The sequence below is a fragment of the Scaptodrosophila lebanonensis genome, unplaced genomic scaffold, assembly GCF_003285725.1.
Source record: "Scaptodrosophila lebanonensis strain 11010-0011.00,11010-0021.00 unplaced genomic scaffold, SlebRS2 tig00000001-arrow-pilon, whole genome shotgun sequence".
Classification (NCBI taxonomy): Eukaryota; Metazoa; Arthropoda; class Insecta; order Diptera; family Drosophilidae; genus Scaptodrosophila; species Scaptodrosophila lebanonensis.
The window spans coordinates 17,857,564-17,878,401 of record NW_022060529.1 but is presented as its reverse complement, the minus strand read 5'-3'; the positions used below and the strand labels follow the sequence as shown (position 1 = coordinate 17,878,401).

General features: G+C 37.2%; 2 protein-coding genes across 4 annotated transcripts; one reads left to right on the top strand and one right to left on the bottom strand.

Moving 5' to 3' along the window:
• Positions 1–248: 248 nt before the first annotated feature.
• LOC115623560 (GPI ethanolamine phosphate transferase 3) lies at positions 249–4,257 on the top strand. The gene is made up of 6 exons (XM_030517960.1): positions 249–547; positions 617–1,260; positions 1,320–1,503; positions 1,593–3,201; positions 3,302–3,774; positions 3,837–4,257. The coding sequence occupies exons 1-6, from the start codon at positions 401–403 to the stop codon at positions 4,035–4,037; spliced, it is 3,258 nt and encodes a 1,085-aa protein (XP_030373820.1). The 5' UTR covers positions 249–400; the 3' UTR covers positions 4,038–4,257.
• Positions 4,258–6,635: 2,378 nt separating this feature from the next.
• Positions 6,636–20,742, bottom strand: LOC115625147 (TRPL translocation defect protein 14). 3 transcript variants are annotated; one of them, XM_030520073.1, is made up of 11 exons: positions 19,964–20,742; positions 18,337–18,404; positions 17,851–17,888; positions 17,422–17,459; positions 15,670–15,801; positions 9,451–9,579; positions 9,241–9,377; positions 8,737–8,950; positions 8,335–8,665; positions 8,089–8,273; positions 6,636–7,704 (listed from the first exon to the last, which is right to left on the bottom strand). In XM_030520073.1, exons 1-11 carry the CDS (start codon positions 20,226–20,228, stop codon positions 7,646–7,648), a joined length of 1,596 nt encoding a protein of 531 aa, XP_030375933.1. In that variant the 5' UTR covers positions 20,229–20,742; the 3' UTR covers positions 6,636–7,645. The 3 variants fall into 3 exon arrangements, with proteins under 3 accessions (XP_030375933.1, XP_030375940.1, XP_030375948.1); XM_030520080.1 differs by lacking the exon at positions 15,670–15,801 and adding an exon at positions 9,101–9,124 and having other exon boundaries at positions 19,964–20,741; XM_030520088.1 differs by lacking the exon at positions 15,670–15,801 and having other exon boundaries at positions 19,964–20,739.
• Between the last annotated feature and the right edge of the window lie 96 nt (positions 20,743–20,838).

The window sequence follows — 20,838 nt, the reverse complement described above, 5'->3', positions numbered from 1 at the left end:
TGTGGTCTTTTTATTAGAGTAGGTCGATTTTTGAAATAACGCGTCTCGTCATTTACGATGTACTCAAACAGTACGGCAACTTTATAGAATGACCAGGGCCGGTTAAGCGACAGCTGTCTTAGTCCAGTGTGGCAACGCTTTAATTCGGCCCCACATATTTTGTCAACCATAGTTGATTCATATCGTCTAAGGATTATGTATTTTAAATTAAAATAAGACAAACGTCGGTCGGCTTCGTGATGCAGCATAATTAATAAAAAACTGGTAACTCCAAAACAAAGTGCAATTAAAAAACTTCGTGTTAAGCTTAAAATTTTGTTCTAAAGTCAACAGCATTGTTATAAATGCCGTGTACAAATACATAGATTTAAATTACTGAATTAATTAATGCGTCGGAACAATGAATATCACCTACATATTCGTGCTCATTTGGCTGGCGTACTTGATTAGCAGTGGCGTGCTGCTTTTTTCTCGCGGCTTCCTGCTTTCACGCGTCTCTAAAACGGAGGTCAGCTCCTGCCGGCGACTCTCAAATAATCCCAATGATGTAAGTATGATGGTTGGGTATCTACTTCTATGGAAGTCTTATGCTAATCCTTCAATTAATTTACCACAGGAATACTTTCTCACCACAGAGGTTGTGCATGAGATATTCAAGGATGTGAATGCTTCGTCGAATCTATGTCTTCCACAAAAGTCTAAAGTAATTGTAATAGTTGTTGATGCTTTAAAATACGAGTTCGGAATCTATAAGGAGAATCATTCCGAGCCATTGCCTTTTGAGAACAAGCTTGGGGTGCTGCACGAGCTGCATCAACGAACGCCGGATAATGCGCGTCTAATGCGTTTCAAAGCTGATCCGCCGACGACAACGTTGCAGCGCCTAAAAGGACTGACTACGGGCAGCCTGCCCACATTTATTGACATCGGGTCAAACTTCGCCTCGCCAGAAATTAACGAAGACAATGTGATCGATCAGATAGTTAAAAGTGATTTGCCTGTGGTATTCCTGGGCGATAGCACCTGGACAGATTTATACCCGCGTCGCTTCAAGCGCGCCTATTCCTATCCTAGCTTTGACATCTTTGATTTGGATAGCGTTGACAATCAAATAATGAAGCATTTACCTAAAGAGCTGGCCAGCGATGATTGGCAGGTGCTGATAGCCCATTTTTTGGGCGTTGATCATTGTGGCCACAAACATGGACCCATGCATGCGGAAATGTCGCGTAAATTAAGTGAAATGAATGAGATAATAAGGTATGTCAACAATGCCTTTTGAAATGCCGCAAAATCTGTTATCTGCTATTTCTTAACAGCTTCGTCGTATCGCAGATGGATAATGAAACAACATTATTGGTAATGGGTGACCATGGAATGACAGCGACCGGTGATCATGGCGGGGACACCGATGACGAAACCAATGCTCTATTGTTTGCTTACTCCAAGCAGCATTCGTTCTTCGGTAGCGATGTGGGCTCAGATAGCAAAATGCTGCAACAGGTGAGAGATAAGACAACGTTTATCGCGTTATGCGTCAAAACGGAACGTGCGTCTGTGCAGGTTGATAAAATGTAACTGCCATATTTCAGATTGATCTGGTGCCTACACTCTCAACCATATTGGGGGTGCCCATACCCTACTCAAACTTGGGTCTTATCAATTTCAACATTGTACCCAACGTCCCAGTACCCCATTTGAGTAAATTTCAAACCCTGCTGCTTCACTCCTGGCAAAATGCCCAACAGATCTACCATTATTTTTACAACTATGCCATGGAGAACAAGCGTACATTTAATGTGGAGGAGATGGATAAAATGGAAACGGAATTTATACTCTTGACACATCGTGTAAAGAGCATTTATAATGAAGCCGCTTTTAAGTCGTTTGTGGGCGATCTAAATGCGCATTTGCGGAATATTCTAAACATATGTCGCGAGATCTGGGTAAAGTTCGATGCAACTCAAATGTCGCAGGGACTGCTCTTCACATTCTTGCCGATTTTCTTCGCTTTTTTGCTAATTAATAACTCACGTCCTAGTGAGTTTGTGGAGATCTTTACGCCCAAGGAAATATCATATACATATTTGCTGAATTTTGCGGCTGGTGTCTTTGGCTATCGTTACTACAAGAACTTCTCATTCAAGACGGAGGAGCATGGCATTATATTCTTCACCAGCCTGCTTAGTGCCGTCATTTTGGTCTTTTTCACATTGAAACATTGGAGCAATATAGCCAACAATTGGGCGAATGTGAGACGCTTTGGCCACATGCCTACGCGTCTGCTGCTCTTCACAACTATGGGAGTGTTCTTCTCCAACAGCTTCATCATTCAAGAGTCCAAGACATTATCTTATTTGTTAGCCGCTGTTATTTTACTGCTGGTCTATGAGGTGCTTAAACAGAGCGTACGCATGGACTTTAGGTCAAGGTTTAAAATATCGCATTTTATACGATCTACAGCGTTCAGATTAATCCTTGCCAGCGTTTTGGCCATTTGCTTCATACGTTTTGCCTACACATTGTTTCGCTGCCGCGAGGAGCAAGGCAACTGTGCTGACTTTTCCAGTAGCAGCTCCGCAGGATTTTCCATTAAGAAACCGGCAAGTGGCAAAACATACATAATGGCAGTAGTCATTATTGTGTTGTACACTACAATGACGCGTCTCTACTTGCGCTCATGCGGCAACTTGACGGGCAACTCTCCAAATGTGCTCCTTGCACGCTATGGACCCACAGTTGCTTCCATTTGTGCTGGAGGCCACATACTGCTTGCAAACAGTGCGATAAAAAATATACAACGCACCCACATTGATGCCATGGCGTTGGTCATTTATGGACTCCTTCTGTTGCAAATCATTGTCGTATCTGTGGCGCCTTTGATGACTTTTGTATTACCACCGAAAAATCCGAACAGCATTGCCGTCAACGGGCGTGACAGCATAGTGCCCGAAATATTTAAGAAGATGAAGCGAATGTACGAAGGTGATGACGCCGAGCGTCGTTATGCCATTCCTGTGGTCTACGGACTGGCCACTGTATATTCATCAATCATCATTACCTTTGGCATTTTCCTCGCCATGACGCTGATTGTCCTGCTTGAGCCGCGTGCCACAGTCGGCCTAATCGTATGCATGTCTGTTGGCGCCATTCTCTTAATCGTGCACGGCATTCTGCGCTATCGCACTGCCACAAACTTCGGTAAGTAATGTAGATGAATCATTTGATTTTTTTCTGCAGCAGTTCGAATCTAACTTTCCTTTTTTTGCTGATGTAATTACGTTTTATTTATTTTTTGCAGAGACTTGTGTGCAGCCCACTTTTACAGCCGTTGTAGGTTGGTTCCTGCTCGCCCATTTCTGCTTCTTTGCGACTTCTCATCAGACCACGCTATCTCAGATTGATTGGCGAGCAGCTTTTGTGGGCCGAACCACTGGCATTGGCCAGTCGAACTTTATATCAGGCATCCTAGTCATACTGAATACATTTTGCGGTCCAATATTTTTCTTCTGTATGTTCACATTGCTGTCCACAGAGACGTTTTCGTTGTTCGCGCTCTTTCCCAATTTAATCAGGAGCAACAGCAATCGCGATTCGACACCAAGCACAGCACGCAACAAAGTTGATGCCACCACAGCGTTGGCTGATATCTCAACGGCAGCTGTAGGCTTTGACATGACGCGCGGGGAACTGACTCTGTACGAATATGAGGACGTTTTCCTGGGCGCCACATTTAAATTGGCCAGCCAGCTTTTTATGCTGCAAGGGCTCAGAGTAAGTTTGCGCTAAAACTATTTTGTAATATATTTATATTTGTTAATTTTCCTACCCCGCAGATATTTTGTGCGATGCTCGCCTGCACCATACATTGTCGGCATCTAATGGTTTGGAAAATCTTTGCACCACGTTTCATCTACGAGGGTCTTGCCACATTTGTCAGCCTGCCTGCCATTATTGTGGGTTATGGTTTGCTTCTGCGCATAAATCTGGCTGTCGATTCCCTGATCAAGAGTATTAACAAGGTCAAAACCAATTAATTAGTACTAGGCCTCAGTTGGTGAGCAGCCTAACTGGCAAAATCCTCATCCCCCTTATGGTTTCGCTGCCATAGACTTGTTAGTCTTAGTCGCTGGCAAGACGCAACAAACTGCTAGAGTATGAAGCTTAAGTCCTTAAACTCAAATTAAACTCAACGTATGTATGTATCTAGTGTTTTACTTCTTAGGCGTAAAGTTTGTACGTACTTTTTAAATGCAATTTCAATATTAAAATTATTTATTTAGCTTTTAAAAAATTGTAGAGCAATTAAATCTTAAGTAACAATATATTTATTGTTTTTTTGTTTGTTTCTTAAATTTGATAAAATTTAGTTTAAGCTTAGTTGTTGATGCGAATGGCACAACATTATTAATAAACAAGAAAGGAATGCAAGATTCGAATGGGCTCCTCTTTTAATATCCTGTACCCTTTCGCACAAAGAAAAAAAATAAACAACAAATATGGAATGCAAGAATTGATCAGGACTAACCCTGTACTGCTTAAAAAAGTGATTCCCACAACTTCCTTAATCTTGGAATTTGTTTGATCAAGTTTGGAAATTACTCCGGTTAATTATATGTCCGTATTACAAATGTTTAATCGCGATAAGCCAATGTTGCAAGAAGTTTTACAGAAGGCTTACAGTCTCCGATATACATAGGTGATTATACGGAAAGTCAGACTGGGCTACATCTTGTCAAGGTAATCAAAAATATATACATATACTTAGTGAGGTCTGCCTGTTTTTACCATTTTCTCTTGTACATTTCATGTGCAGAATATAATAGGAGTGGGAAGCTACTACCTACTATAATGCGATATTCAGGTATTTCGACTTCGTGTTCTTCGAGTAAAGTTATAATCAATTTATGTGCAATGGTCACTAAATTCACACTCCCTAGGTTCATAAGAGGAGAAAGAAAAGAAATTAATGCTTTTAATCTAATCAACCATAGCCTTCTCTTGTCAATGCTCAATCTTATCAACATACCACTCACTCAGGATTTTAAGCAGCTCTATAAGCTCGTTAACTCATTGCGTAAATCTTTAGCTTTACATTCTTATATTTTTCTTTGAAATAAGAAAGTTAGCACTTTGTTTGTTGTTAGTTACTGAATTGCTCGCAATCTTTGTATAGTCGACTTATTCGTCTGACTCTTTAACTATCAGTTTTTATCCGTATATCATTTTGTCTTTTTATTCAATATATGCTCTGATAAAGCCGATTAATGATTAGTTTGTGCTGAATGGTTATGATTAGCGATTGGTACAAATATAGTTGTTCTGGTATTTTTTACATTAATAATGTTTAATCTTAGCTTACCAATGATTACGCATTGCAACCTATAATGATCTTCCTCACCTACTCTCAGCAGAACTCTTTTTCTGCCTTAAAATTCAAAATGTTGATCATTAAAAATTGGGGGGTAATTTCTGTTATTTACTACTTAGCTATTTATAAGAATTAGGTAACCCTTTTCTACAAAAATATAAAACGCTTATAGCTCTGCCCTTTGGCAAGGACAAAAAAAAAAACAAAAAAAAAAGTTCTACGTTGGTAAGTAGACCCATCATTGCCATATTGTATTCCGACTCCCCTGAGTCGGTTGTTCCTTTGTCTCTGTCTGTTTTTGGGGGAAGAACGTCGATGCAAGAATTTTCAAAAAGATTTTATTTATGCTTATACATAGGGCACTTTATCTAGATTTGTCATCTTATTTATAAAATTAAGGTTTCGTATTAGATACAAATTTTTTCTAAAACGATATTTTTATAAATTCAAAGAATATGACAAAAATGAAAGAAAGTATAACATACAATAATAAAAATTCAGTGGTGGGCAAGTAGTAAAGAACATCGAACATTTGGAATAAAACATCGATGTCTAAAAAAAACGATCATAACATCGATGTATCGATGTTTCATCCAGCACCCTTAGCCACTCATTTGTTTGTTGTCGTCAGTCTGTAATTATGGCACGCGAAATATTTCATTCTTCGATCGTCTCGTTTCATCATTTCATGACACTCCTTTTCCTTGCTCTCTCTCTAAATTTCTCAGTAACTAACTCATATGTTATTCTTAGTTCAAAATAATTTGTATTCCGATTCTTCGAATTCAATCTTATCAAACATTTATGATATTTCCAAGGCCCCCTCAATATAAGTTCATAAGTGCAATTCCATTATGTTAAATAGAGCACGATTATATAAAAGTGACTAAAATAAATTTACTGGAATTACATACATACCTTGAAAGACGGGGGGTTATGAGTTACAACAAAATTTGCCAATAATCTACATTCTTTCCCTTCCTCCGACCGCCCATTTGGCGGTGTGATTGTATGTATTATCAAGGACAACACCCATTCATTATTGCTGGGCCCGACTGCCAAAATCCTCACCGTTTTGGTTTTGCTGCCATAGACTTGTTGGTCTTAGTCGCTGGCACGACGCCACAAACTGCTCGACTGTTAAACTTAAGTCCTTAAACTCAAGTTAAAGTTAGTACATTTTAAATGCAATTTCAATATTTTATTTATTTATTTAGCTTTCAATAAATTGTAGAGCAATTACATCTTAAGAAAAAAACATATGTCGCTTTTTGGTGGTGTTGGTTTTTTATTTGAATAAGGTTTTTTTAACATTAGCTAAAATTTAGTTTAAATTTAGTGGTTTACGCACCTCCAAGGCCAACAGGATTGGGACAAAAATGATAAACATGGCAAAACCTTATTGATAAAAAATTAAGTACGCTTAAAGGTGTTTCAGTACATTTATAGTTTGCATTCCAGTAAGTACGTAAATAATTCATAGTGGGAAGTGACAAATTATAATTATATAGTATGATACATATAATGGTCATAAAGGTAACAAGTTTTGATTTGCATAAGGTATCTATAATTTTGATATATAATTTCGTAAAACTAAAAACTTTCCCACAGCGTGTAAAGAAGAGATTCAAGGATGTAAACTTAGTGTACAACGACTAATTTTATTGTCCATTCATACCCAATGGCCACTAAATTCGCCTCCCTGTCTTCATAAAATAAGTAAAGGAGAAGAAAGTAAAATTAAAATTTGTATATAGAAACTATAGAAACTATTGGTTGTAACGATAGAAAAGTAAGCTTATTTGTGTTACTCAAGTGGGTGTTGATTTTGGCTTATAAAATGGCCACTAAACTCGCCCACCTGTTATTATAAAAATATGTTAAAATGGTGTAAGTATAAACCAAATAATGATAAAAGATTTATCTTATTCACTTGATTTTTTTTTTATAGTGCTACTTAGATACATATTTAAAACCAACAGCTACTTTAGTGACACTTATTTTACTTTACTTTATCATAACAATCATTGGTTTCTATTCATTAGTTAAACTTAGTTTGACTTTCTCCAACTACACTTATTTTTATGAGCGAATTTAAAGGTCAATGAGTACGAATAGAAAATAAATTTACCCGATGTACACTAAGTCTACATTTTAGTTGATAAATTGTGTTTCCCTTGTAACTAAAAACATTCAAAACGTAAACATAAAGTAGAGATTCAGGGATAGAATTTAGTGGCCATTAGACGAATAGGTAATGGTAGTAGGATACGTTCAATGGCCATTGAGTTCCAATGGCGCTTTTGAAACTCCGTTTGTTGCTTTTCCATTTGCTACAAATTAAAAGAAAAATAGTCAGCCCAAAAATCAAACAGTCATAAAAAAGAATATATATATATATATATACTTATAAAGGACAGAAGGAGCTGCATGCAAAAGCGTAGGATATGGGGAATTGGGGATGTAATGGAAAAGCACTTTGGAAATATACATATTTACAGCAAAAGCGAATAGCATGGACATGACTCTTGGTTTACAATTTGACTGAATTTTTACTAATTATTCTTTGGCTATAATAACGATAACACCATGAGCATGATAATGATGTTGGTTGCTTGTTTTGGTTGACGGTTAGTTGGTTGCAGCTTAGTCGCTTGTCTCATCATAAGATTTGTACTGCTTTTGTTGTTGTTGTTGCTGTTGCTGTTGTTGCTTACCATGCGTCGACGAGCTGCAAAACTTCTTTGATGTGGTCCAATCCTCCCTCAACGATAGATTAAACATGGAGAACTTTGGATCGCCAGTTACCTCTTTGACTATGTTCAAGAATTTGGGCATGCAGTTCTTTAACGCCTCGCCTGACAGTGATGAATAGGTCTCAAGCAGTACGAGACCTTTGCAGCTGTATGGAAACGGGGGCATTAGTAAATTGCGTAACACAGGATTCAATACCAATGTAATACCGTGGATGACAAGGTTCCTTATAGATATCCAATTGAAAATATTGATTGTTGATGAGGAAACAACGACGTTTCTTGTAAATGGGGAAATGAGCTTCATCGCGCTGTGCCAGCCGATTCATGTAGTCGCGATGGTTAAGCTGTGTCTTCACCTCAATGCGGGCCTGTCCATGGACGTTGGGTCTACGCTGCGTGTGTATGTAGCTCCAGTGATTCTTTTGACCGCGCTTGCGCAAACGTGCTTGCACTTTAGGTCCACCGGATTGCAGATAGTGGTGCACGACATCAAAATCTTGGAACGGTGGGAATTCGGAGTCAACCGGCAATGTAGCGACTATTCAAATAACGTTAGATGTTAAAGATATACACCACTTGTTCAGAAGATAAATAAAATAAAATGCTTACCCAAGAATTTTAGTTTTCTGGAAGTTGCCTGCAAACGATCTCCAGTGTCGATGCCCAGTTTTTGGCAGACGGACTCGATCATGCGATTCATTTTGGTTTCAAAATCAGTTGAATTATCAATAACATCGAAGTAGGGATGTCCCACCCAGGCTGCGGCCGATTTGTAGTCCAATTCGCGGGCCAAATCGACGCCTTCAGAACGGCAGGCATGATCCTGAAAGAGACACACAGAATGTTTATTAGTTTTAATAGGGGTTGTAAAGACACGATCAGCAACCCAAAGCCACCTACACCAAATGCTGGCCAACACATCTAGCGGTAAGTATTGGGTATTACACAAATGACGCTTTCTGTGATTGGATACCTGGTAGTAATGGCGTTTTCTTTTCTTTTGTGGTTGTAGCAGCAAAAATGTAAATTCAGTCATTTAATTGCCCCATCAAAAAGTGCATTCTTCAGTCTGTTCAGAACCCAAATATATCTTCACACACCCAGCTAACTCACCTCTGTGGAGTAGAACTCCTCGGCTCCATTTGCGGCGGACACCAAGTGCAAAATTTGATTGTAACGATTATCCCGCATCTCCACCGGATTCCATTTGTTGGCGCCCATCATTTTCTCCCATTTGTCTTTCGATATATCTGCAAAGGCATTAAGTATGGATATGACAGCTAAGTAACTAAACAATCTTTCCAATCACTGTACTCCACTTACAAGCACTGGCGTCCATGACGCCTCGATCGCAGATAATTAGGCAATTGCGAGTACTCGAGTTTCCCAGCTCAAAGTATGTATTCTCAATTTGGACCATGGTGCGTATCAAATTCTCCTGGAACTTGTAGGCTGCAAGTGAAGGAAATGAAGACTGTGTTCAGTTAAGTTCAACTTATGATACAACTGATACAATATACATAAATATGTACATACATACATCTGGGTATGAACATACATATATGTACATACATATATATATATAGGTATATATGTATATACATTTAAATCTCAATTGCAAGCAAATTCATTGAAGAAGAATTCGTTCCATTCCTTCGTGAACATCGAGGAGGCCAATTAAATGATATGACCGTCTCGAACATCGATTCAAGCGAATGAGCGAATGGACAGCAAGCGGGACTCCGCAGGCCTATGGAAATGATATGTATAGTATGTATATGCATCACGACGTTGACCTAGGTTTTTTATAGTGTTGTAAATTGTGTAGTAATTGAGTGTGAGTATTATGTTGAATCAGACCTTTCTCGATTCTGTAGAAATTTCTTTAAGGCATGTATTTGTTTTGCTGTTGTAACGAATCGTTTATATTGGCAGCTGTTCAAATAGTCGTTAGTGGGTCTGCCCGATGGGACTGTTGCTAAGACATGTCACATGCCCCATACGCACCCTTGGTCAACATAATATGTACAATAGATAATAGATGTACAAGCCTGTTTCTGATTGAATTTGTCGAAATGCATTTGGCAAAATCCCAAACAATTTTCAAATTCAATTCCATTTCCTATATGCGAGGGAAATATCGCTTCTACAATTTTAAGAAAATCTCAGAATAAAAAACCCGAATCAGTTTTAAAATATCTGATTTAAATTGAAAACGGAACCAGGCGGAATAGATGTTTTTTAGTTTATTTAATAAAATTTGAGTTTACGCCTAAATCCGACATTCTTCTTTAGAATTTTTATTAATATTTTGAATTATGATAAGGTTATTTGTTATTTTGCTCATTGAGTTTATTAAAAGCTGGAAAACTACTGATTCTGATGAACCCAATCATCAATCAAGAAGAAACTTTGCGAAATCAAAATGGTTGTTCAAACTAAAAATGGTATAAGTTCTAATTAAAAACGGATATTACTACCTTCACATACATAGATCATACATTTCAATTACCTTCGACTTCAGTATTAATATTATGTTTGATAATTTGTCATGGGAAAATATTATTGCAAAAAAAATGGTATGGAAGTTGGACAGGGTTTCTTTTTCTATAATACTGTTAAGACGAAGAAAAAAGAACTATGAGTATAATGGGGAATACATAATTTAGAAAATTACCTAACCAACAAAGTGTATTTGTAAGAATTTATTGTTTTTAGAGATGTTTTTTGTTGAAATAATAAGAACACTAAAAATAGCTGAATATTATTATAAAACTGTCCTTAAGTTGAATATGGCAATGCTGTATCTATTATGTTGATCAAGGGTGTTTATACTTGTGTGTAGAAGCGTATTTTCTAAAGATATATATACTTAGCAGGGCTGTATTTAAAATATTTCTGAATTGAAACAAAAACAAATATATAACAAGAAGGAATGCTACAGTGGAGCAAGCTCGCCAGTAAAATACCCTGTACAAAAAAAAAAAAAAAACTTCCGACAGAAACTATAGCAGGCGAAAATAATGAAGAAGTTTGTGGCTTAATACTGGAGTAAAATTAATAACAATATATAGAAAGTATAGAATTATATATTAATTACATATGCACAGATTCATTAATGTAGCTTCGGAATTGTGGACAGTACGAAACTTTGTAGCGGGGGCAGGGAGGAAATCAAAAACATAAAATAAACTCGTCTGGGAATTAGGAGAGTCTACAAACCAAGAGGGATTAGTATAGGATCATCGGTTTTGGAAATCCAGTCGTTTATCTGGACAGACAGAAGGACGGAAATGTCTAGATCGATTTTTCCCACCCATGCTGATTAAGAATGCATATACCCTTTGGGTATAGGGTATAAAAAGAAACACTTATGCATGTCACAGCATTTAGTTTAGTTATTGCATTTGTTAAAAAACAGCAAAGCAAAAACAACAAAACCAATAGCTATGCATGCCAATTTGGCGCGATTCATTATCGCTGGTGACATTTCTGCTGGTCGGGGGGTGGTTGCGGTTCGGGGGGTGGCATAAAACACGCCCCTCTCCACACTTGTTGCGCTCGCGTGCAATTGCGCAAAAGTCCCGTTCGGTTTTTTATACCCTGTACCCGTAGGAAAAAAAGGGTATATTAGGTTTGTGCAAAGTATGTAACATGCAGAAGGAAGCATCTCCGACCCCATAAAGTATATATATTCTGAATCAGCATGACGAAAGAAATCGATCTAGATATGTCCGTCCGTCTGTCCGTCTGGATGAACGCAAGGATCTCAGAAACTATAAAAGCTAGAATAACCAAAGTTGGCATCCAGATTCTCCTAGGTCCAAGTAAGGACGAGTTTATTTTATTTTTTATAATTTTCCCCCCCTTCCCCCGCTACAGAATTTCGTCAATAACGTCCACATTTCAAATGCTACCTTAACCAAACTTTGCAAACATAATTTATTTATAGTTGTCTACTGTTGTTCGAAATTTTATTCAATTCGTTCAATTCGAAGAAAAGTTATTAGCAAAACAAATTCTCGCACACATAATTTATTATACCCTGTACCCGTAGGGTAAAAAGGGTATATTAGGTTTGTGCAAAGTATGTAACATGCAGAAGGAAGCATCTCCGACCCCATAAAGTATATATATTCTGAATCAGCATGACGAAAGAAATCGATCTAGATATGTCCGTCCGTCTGTCCGTCTGGATGAACGCAAGGATCTCAGAAACTATAAAAGCTAGAATAACCAAAGTTGGCATCCAGATTCTCCTAGGTCCAAGTAAGGACGAGTTTATTTTATTTTTTATAATTTCCCCCCCCCCCCCCCTTCCCCCGCTACAGAATTTCGTCAATAACGTCCACATTTCAAATGCTACCTTAACCAAACTTTGCACACATAATTTATTTATAGTTGTCTACTGTTGTTCGAAATTTTATTCAATTCGTTCAATTCTCGCCAGTACAACCCCCCCAAACTGCAGCAACAAGTTCGTTCTTCTTCTTCCTCTTTTTGCTGGTGCTATGGGCGCATTTAACTCAGTGACGGAAGTTTACCTGGGTACAGGGTATTACACTGTCGGGCTTGCTCGACTGTAGCGTTCTCTCTTGTTTTCATTATTGAACTTGACTCATCGACATTTCACATTATTAGGCGACTTGTTGTTACTGTTGTTGTTGTTGAGGGAAGTGTATACAAGTATGTACATCTATGTACATACAAGTATATGTATATTATGTGTGTGTAATTATGCATGAATAGGTTGTACTTGTTGTTGTAAAAAGCTGATGCCGAGCTCAAAACAAATCATTTCTGTTCCTATTGCCTATTGTTGTTGCTTTGGGTTTATTTCGTTTGCGCTTTGTTTGTTTTTCTCCGTTGTCTGTTTTCAATTCTCTAATTTAATTAGCAGTCATGATATAATAGAAAGTGATGCAAAAACAATTTTGTTTTTCTAAGCTTTGCACGTTCCCGCCCATATCTGTTCCCTGTAAAGGCCCTCTCCTCTTATCGACACGCATTTTTCTAAGAAGGATTTATCGGCTCGTCTGCATGCGCGCTGTCTCAAGCCACATTATGTAAAATGAACGAGTTTTTGAGCCATAAAACCCATACATTATTCGATGAAACCCATTTGCATAGTTCGAGTTTAGATATTATGTATTATAAATGCTAATGTTAAGGCACTTTAGTTATCAGTCTGCCACTGAATTTTGTTTTTCTTCTCTCCCATACCCATACTATGAAATGCAAATTTGTCGGCTAATGAAGAAATTGAAAGAAAAAAAACCGGGTGGACAAACAAAATCATTTAGCCTATCAATTTGAGTAAATCAATATAATCAATTCTTTGACTTCGGAAAGGGGACAAACAACAGCATCGGCGTAGAAGATACAAAGCACCGTCTACATACATACATACATACATGTTTATATATGTAGATATCTGCATGTAGATCTTCCCATGTTGCAAAGCTATTAACGCCGAACTGCGAAGAGCAAGTATCCAAGTATAATTTGGTCAAAAACAAGCAGTCAGACCAAATGGATGGACGCACGTCAGCAAAGCACGTGACATACAGTATATGCATACATATGTATGTTAGAATGTACATACTTGTATGTATATGAATGTATATACTAGTACACACCAGTATGTATACTTGACTAGTCGGTAGTCTACTAAAAATAAATAAACAAATTTATGGCGCAAAAGTAAAATTTGTTGTTCGTTTTGAAGCTTCTGGCCTGGGAAGCCAAACATGTGCCATGTGAACAATATTCATATAGATACGTTCAAATGTATGTACATATGTAACTTATACGCATGTACATAGCATAATGCGAATCAAATGTATTTGGCAATCAGTCAAGGTAGTCTGCATTATTAGTTTCCAATTTTTTCATCCATCGATTGAGTTCTTGTCTGTATTTGAACATTCCTTAGGAATTCGCAATTTCTACACAAACGTTCGTTCTCATTTCTTTTTAGTAATAAAAATTAATGTTCATATATGTATGTATATGCATGTATTTATTTTTTGACTTTGCGCCCCAGACATGCGAGAATTAAAACGTGCTCTTCATCAGCATATGTTTTTCACATGTGTATACATACATATATTTATATACAAGTACATATGTATGTATTTCATATATTTTGAATCCAAATGTATGAATATTAGCAAACAGATACAACTTTGTAAATTTGTTTAGCCATCTTTGCTTTAAGATGATCCTCTTAATAATATCATCCATTCAAATTAGGAAAACTCAATTTTAAAATCATATTTCAGTGCTTCGACAACAGCTTTCATTTCTCGTCATTATTGTTCGAATTTTCTTTCTCATATTTTGGAAGGATTCCCTATAAATTAAGGATTCTAAAAATATAACAAACCCGTAGGAATAGGATGATAAAAAAAATCCAGCTGTTTAAGCAAATATAAGTATCTAGAAATCAAAACGGTTCTGGATCTGGAGCCAACAAAATAGTGCTGAATGAATAAACCCTTCCCCATATACGAGTATTTTGGAAGATACAATACACTTACTTATAGAATTGATTTGATTTCATTGAATTTAATTGACAATCGATAACTGGATGATCAGATCCCACATATAGTGAGAACATGATTCAGAGTTTTTACTTATTTCAGAATGAATGTTTTAGGTAAGGTACAGTCTTCCGACTTTTTCAGAAATTGGACATAGACGAGTATGTGCATTGAACTCAATTGTTTTAAACTAAAATATTTGTTCATATGGACAGATGTCAGAATAATCACATACCTACATTTTGAGTCTTATTTTGGGAAATCATACTAATAAGCTAGAGCTTTGTACTTTCGTGTACCTATTATTTTGAGCATGAATGTGTGTATGTATTTATGTATGTATGTATGTCTATGTGTGTCACGGCAGCCAAAAATAAATGCTCTATTTAATTTGCACAAAGAACACGATTTAGGAAGCCATGTTACTGAAAATGATTCAGCATGGAATTAATAGCTATTTTGATGAATAAATGGGACTGTTAGTAGAAAAACGTACTAGAATGGCTCAGTTTTTATATTGGCCGCAATCACAAATCAAAGAAAACATAAAAATAAACAAACAGCAGAACGCTTGAAAAACACAAATACAAATAAAGTTCAACAATTTGTTTGCATAAGCGAATTTTATCTAGAGGCAAGTCGAAGCCTGTGGAGAAAAAAGAAACCAACAGATTATAATGCCAAACCAACAATAACAGGAGAGACAGAAAACAGAAATTAAGTAGAATACAAGTATAGTCGGCGATGTGATCGAATCACTTCGGGCTACACGTGGAGCGCCGTTTTCGAGGCGTCTTGTAGCAGCCACAAAGGAAAGGTGACACTCACATACATATACATAGAAGAGTATAATTATGTACAAAAATTACAGAGAGCTTGGAAGCGGATTAAAATTAACGCCATAAGCAATACTAGTGACAAAAAAGAACACAATTATTGTACAGATCTGGTTCGATCGACTTGGTTTGGTTCGGGCGCGCAGACTCAACTCACTCACCTTCGCTGCCGTTCGGCTTCGAGGCAGCGTTCGCCAAACAACGTGGACAGGATGCAGTCAGATCGATGAGACTGTGCTCCGGAGCGGCAAAGGGAAGATCTTTGTACACGTACGTAGTTGGCGTGGGAGGGTCTGTGTGTGTGTATGTGTAGCGTGGTTAGATTATAGCTAATGTGAGTGGCTTCTTCCATATTATCGATTATTGCTGCCTGATTGCGAACCCTTATGATATGGTGATCATATGCCTTAATTAATCATGCGACTCTTTTCGAAGGCCCGTACGCTATCACTAGGCATATACGAGTACATAAATACTCGTATGTATGTATGTGTTCACTCTGAAGTTGTGCCGTTCTCTCGAACTAGTCAATAGATACATTTTCTAATGTTCGGATATATGAAGTAGTTTATTGTATATTTTAGCTCCCAAAATATATGTACAGTATATTTCTCATCATTTAAATAATTTAAATCTATATTTATAATATCCATTCAAATTCTAATTAATCATCTAATTGTTGCTGATCATGAAGTGAGTAAACATTTAATTATGGGAAACAAATAATTAAAGGAAATAGAACACAATTGAAATTAAGAATTACTTAACCGGTTTGCTTGTTTGGCTTTGATGCCAGGAGAAGCCACTAGAAACTTAAATCAACTGATGTATTACTCCAGAATTATATGCACATTTAGTTGATGCTTCAAATAATGTTTGAAAACCCAAAACTGCTGTAGGAATTTCCTTTTCCTTAAAAAATTTCTACAAGTCCCAAAGAATCTAATTGAACCGGTTCTTCGAATTTAAGTTATCGACGCACGTATGCCACATATTTGTTTGTATATCTTATCAAAAATGTATGACATTTCGCAGGCCCCTTCAATAAAATCGAGTAGGCTCATTAAACTTAAATTGATATACGAGTTTTAAATAACTGAACAGGAGGGGTTAGTGCGCAGTAAGTAACTTAAGGAAATTGCACCCAAACACGCGATTGGGCATTCAATGCGCGTGCTTGTCTAAAGTAAAGGATTATTAAGGAATGTCTTGCAATTGCCTTGACAGATTCTATGAGGGTGTGTGTATTTGTGTGTCGTGTTGTGCCTGAGCAGGGTTAGGGGGTGTGTGCGCCGTCAGCCACAACAAAATGTCAGAGCAAATTACGTAAATGAATTTTCATTGAATACGTGACTTTCGCGGGGGCCTTCTTATATATAATAGTATATACATATGTATATATTTTGTTTCATTTAACAAAAACAAAAATACATACTATCTACAGTATCTACTGCCGTGCCAGCAGATACTCGCTGTTGGTTTTATAAATAGCAAACCGACGTCTTCTTCATGAGCATGAGCTATCTGTATCTGTTGTGTACTAGATGAGCGACCATACCTACTATATAGATATTGTGCAGAAAATGTTATATTGTAGGTGGTGCTATAAAGGCAGCATACAGACAAACGCACACATAATAGGACTTGTGTATCGTATAGATAAAATGGGTGGGGATGTGTTTTAAAAAGTAAATATTTTGATTCTTCTTTGTTCGAGAAAACGGTGCGCCAACTTTTAGGTGAACTTGACAATATGTGGGGTGGCCCTACTACTTCCTACACTATAGGAAGGACAGACGTCAAACTATAAGACCTAAACAAATGAGTTTCAATTTCATACGAAATGCTTGCAATCGTTTTCTAGCTTTATTTTGTTTCTATTCTAATCAAGTTGCAATGTGTGCGAAACTTACCTTCTATATCGGTGAGGTCGGAGAATTTAACGCCACCACTAGAATTTTAAGTAAAATAGAAAGAAGTAAAGATATTGAGCATTAAAGCAGATGTTTCAGTTTAGAAAAAAAAACTAAAAAAAAACCAAATGCTACATTTAATGAGTATTACGATATAAGGAAAAAGGTAGGTATAGCAAAACAAAGTCAAATCATTATGAATGCCGCACAAACAATTGGCACAAAACATTGTTTGCAGCAAACTAGCGAGCAAAAGTTACTTCAAGCAGGTAGACCCGGCAACAAGTCTCTGGCCAGAATCAATTGCCACACAGTTCTGGCTTGAGCTATGGCTGTTAGTGGCGAGACTCATTGCAATGTCGACTCCTGTTATTTCACTTTTGCTCGTTTCTAGACCGTTTGTGTTTTTTGATGTGTTATGGCATTTACCTGAGTAGTACAGTGGCCGATTCAGGCACGCGGAATACCTGAAAATATTTAACATGCTCATTGCTTTGTTGGTTTTTGTCGTCTCGTTTCGAATGATATAACTTTATTTTTAAAGTGTTTTTCTCTTTTTGTGTTGTTTTTCTTTTTTTGTATTTAATATAGAGCTAGGTATTTAACTGCCTACGGGGCTAAGTTGGCCATTTAATATTACACTTATATTATCAATATTAGTTGTCAGATTTAGTTGCAGCCTGCACTACTTACACGTGCAACGTAACTAAGTATGTATATTATATTATAATGTCCATCTCACACAGAGTAAATGATAACCTAAACGTCATATTGTTAAAGTTCAATTTGTTAATTGGTTAGCTTAAACCAGTCCAAACCAAACCCAATCCAGTATTAATTCGAATTTCAAACTGAGCTTCTACATGATCAAATATTTCAAATAGTCCCCATTTAGCGTTGTAAAGTGAGACTCACCTTCCAGCCAAGGTTTTCAAAGAACGTGCACAGACGGGATTGTCCAGTTGTTTTGCCTCCACAAGGCCCTGGAAAATGTAAAGCGAGATCTTGTTTTAATTTAATTCGAAAATAAATATCGCAAAGATAAACCAACAAACAAATTAATGTTCATTCGTTCTTAAAAAAGTTCATGTTCATGGCAGTAAACTGTTCTTTATAAAGGTGTATAAACATTAAAGAAAACAAAAATCACGCTGTATATAAAAATAAAATAAACTGGGCTTAATCCTTGATTGTGACTGTAGTAGTCTCAGAAAAATTGAATAAAACATTATTATATTATACTATATTCAATACATATTTTTCACTATTTTATAAGCAACCTGCATTGTTGAAATATTTTATTTGTCTGTTTTTAAATTAATTTCCAAATGAATTTCTCAAGTTAACATTAAAAATATGTTTAAGTGTGTGATCAGATCGAATGATAATCAATGAAATGTTCATATGCTTTAAAATTTATTTGGATATGGTCGGTAGGTGCATTGAAGCGCTACAGAATCAGCCTTGACTGCAATTACGGAGCCTTCGCCTGCGGCTGACTATCTCACAAACGTACAAGCCGGTAGTTATATTGCTAAGTCAACTATAGCATGCCAGTAATGTTTAAATTGTAAATAAAAGTGGCAGAAATGTCGAATACATTTTGTGCAGCGATCAGGAAATGAAAATTATGCTCTAAATACAATTCAATTTAATTGATTTGAATTGAAATGGGAATGCACATCAGTCTGGCGCATCCTAGTCATAGTCGGGGTCTGCCGATAAGAAAACGTGGCACAAATCTCGAGAGCTAAACAAATAATGTAGACGGAATTTTTCAATCGTTTTCAATCAATCAGATACAGGCCGATTAGATGGAAATGCACCTCGTGTTTGAACGTTCCGCGTTGTGTTTTATTAACTTTTCTTTTATTATGGGGTAATCAGATATTTACATATACCTATGCAATACATATAGAGCGTAAAATAAACAACTCGTGCGTGATAATGGGCAAGGACAAATAATTAATCGCAGCAATAACTTGCGCGAAATTAAATGATTAGACCACTCGCTGCTCTGCTTATATGATTGGGGTATGGTGAAATAGACAAGTTTTTGCGTATCAGAAAAAAACGGCACTTTCGAAGCATTGTTTTCATATAATATTGTGTAAATTTATGGAAATGTAAAGCACCGGTAAAGAAGAAAGCCCAAAATGAATACTTAATAACATGATTAGGATGGGGCGGCTAATGTTCTCTTGATTAAAAAATGAACCAGAACTAACGTGGCATATATCATAGATTTTATTTAAATTGTCGGCGCTTCTAACGGATATGCGTAACGGGAAGCGGCACGCTATGCGCGCGCGTTTTTCAGGGATTCGAAGAGTTTCCCTTCAACATTGACCTTGACATCCTTTGAGAAAAAATAGTAAACAAATTGCAACAGTGGAACAGTGCACAGTATGTGTGTGTATGTATAGTACGTGTGGGCGTTTGTGTGGGGGTAGTTCGCATAATCTAACAGGACACTTGTAACAGATACAGAAAATCATGAACTTGAAATCTACAATTCTTAATTTTTCGATGTCAAACTTACCGCCAGTTAGGACAATTTTATAGACGCGCTTTTCGCTTTTTGAGCCCGTCTCCATTTTGTTAAGCATTGTTGTTGTTATTTTTGGCATGTTGCTCGGCTTTGGTGAAGCTGACTTGCTATTGTTGTCCACTTGTTTTACTTCCTGTCCATTGCTCTCACTTATGTTCGTTTGCACCGCTGACACACTCAGAGCCGACTGCTGTCTGTTGGCCAGAGTAGGTGCAGGTGCGATGAGCGCTGTCGCTGCGTTAGTTGCAGTAGCCATGGTCCCACACGCAACAGCTGATTAATGTGTATCCTTGTGACGTATAAGTGTTGGTATGTTCGCTCGTCTTATACGCGCCTTCCGTGATTTCACCCAATATAACGCGGCAGTCACGATGCACGTGCCTTTACCTTTTTAGGTTATGGAACTGCCGTCCGTGGCGCCCGCGCTCCAGCCTATAAATTCAATGAGGGTTGTGTGCTTTCGTCTGTGTTAGACATTCCACTTCGAAATGCTTTCAGTACGCTCATATACATGTGTACGTAGTCTGAATGTATTTGCATTTAATCTTTCAGATACAGGCACAGAGCATTGGATGAAACAACACATTGGCAATATTTTATTTTAAAGATGAAGCACCAACGACCATGGGTCAACATCAATCGAGTGGCTTCTAGTATACCACATCCGAGTAAATAGTTATCAAAGCTTATGATGACGTCTATTATATCTCAACATTTTGCAGTAAGAATATTTATTAGCTCCCACTACCGCACAGTACACTCATAATTACACAAGCAGACGATTGAAAACACAATGAAGAATAGGCTGTAGTTTCGTTGTGTCTTATACCGGGCGCGTAGTGTGACCATTTTTCGGCGGGAGCCTC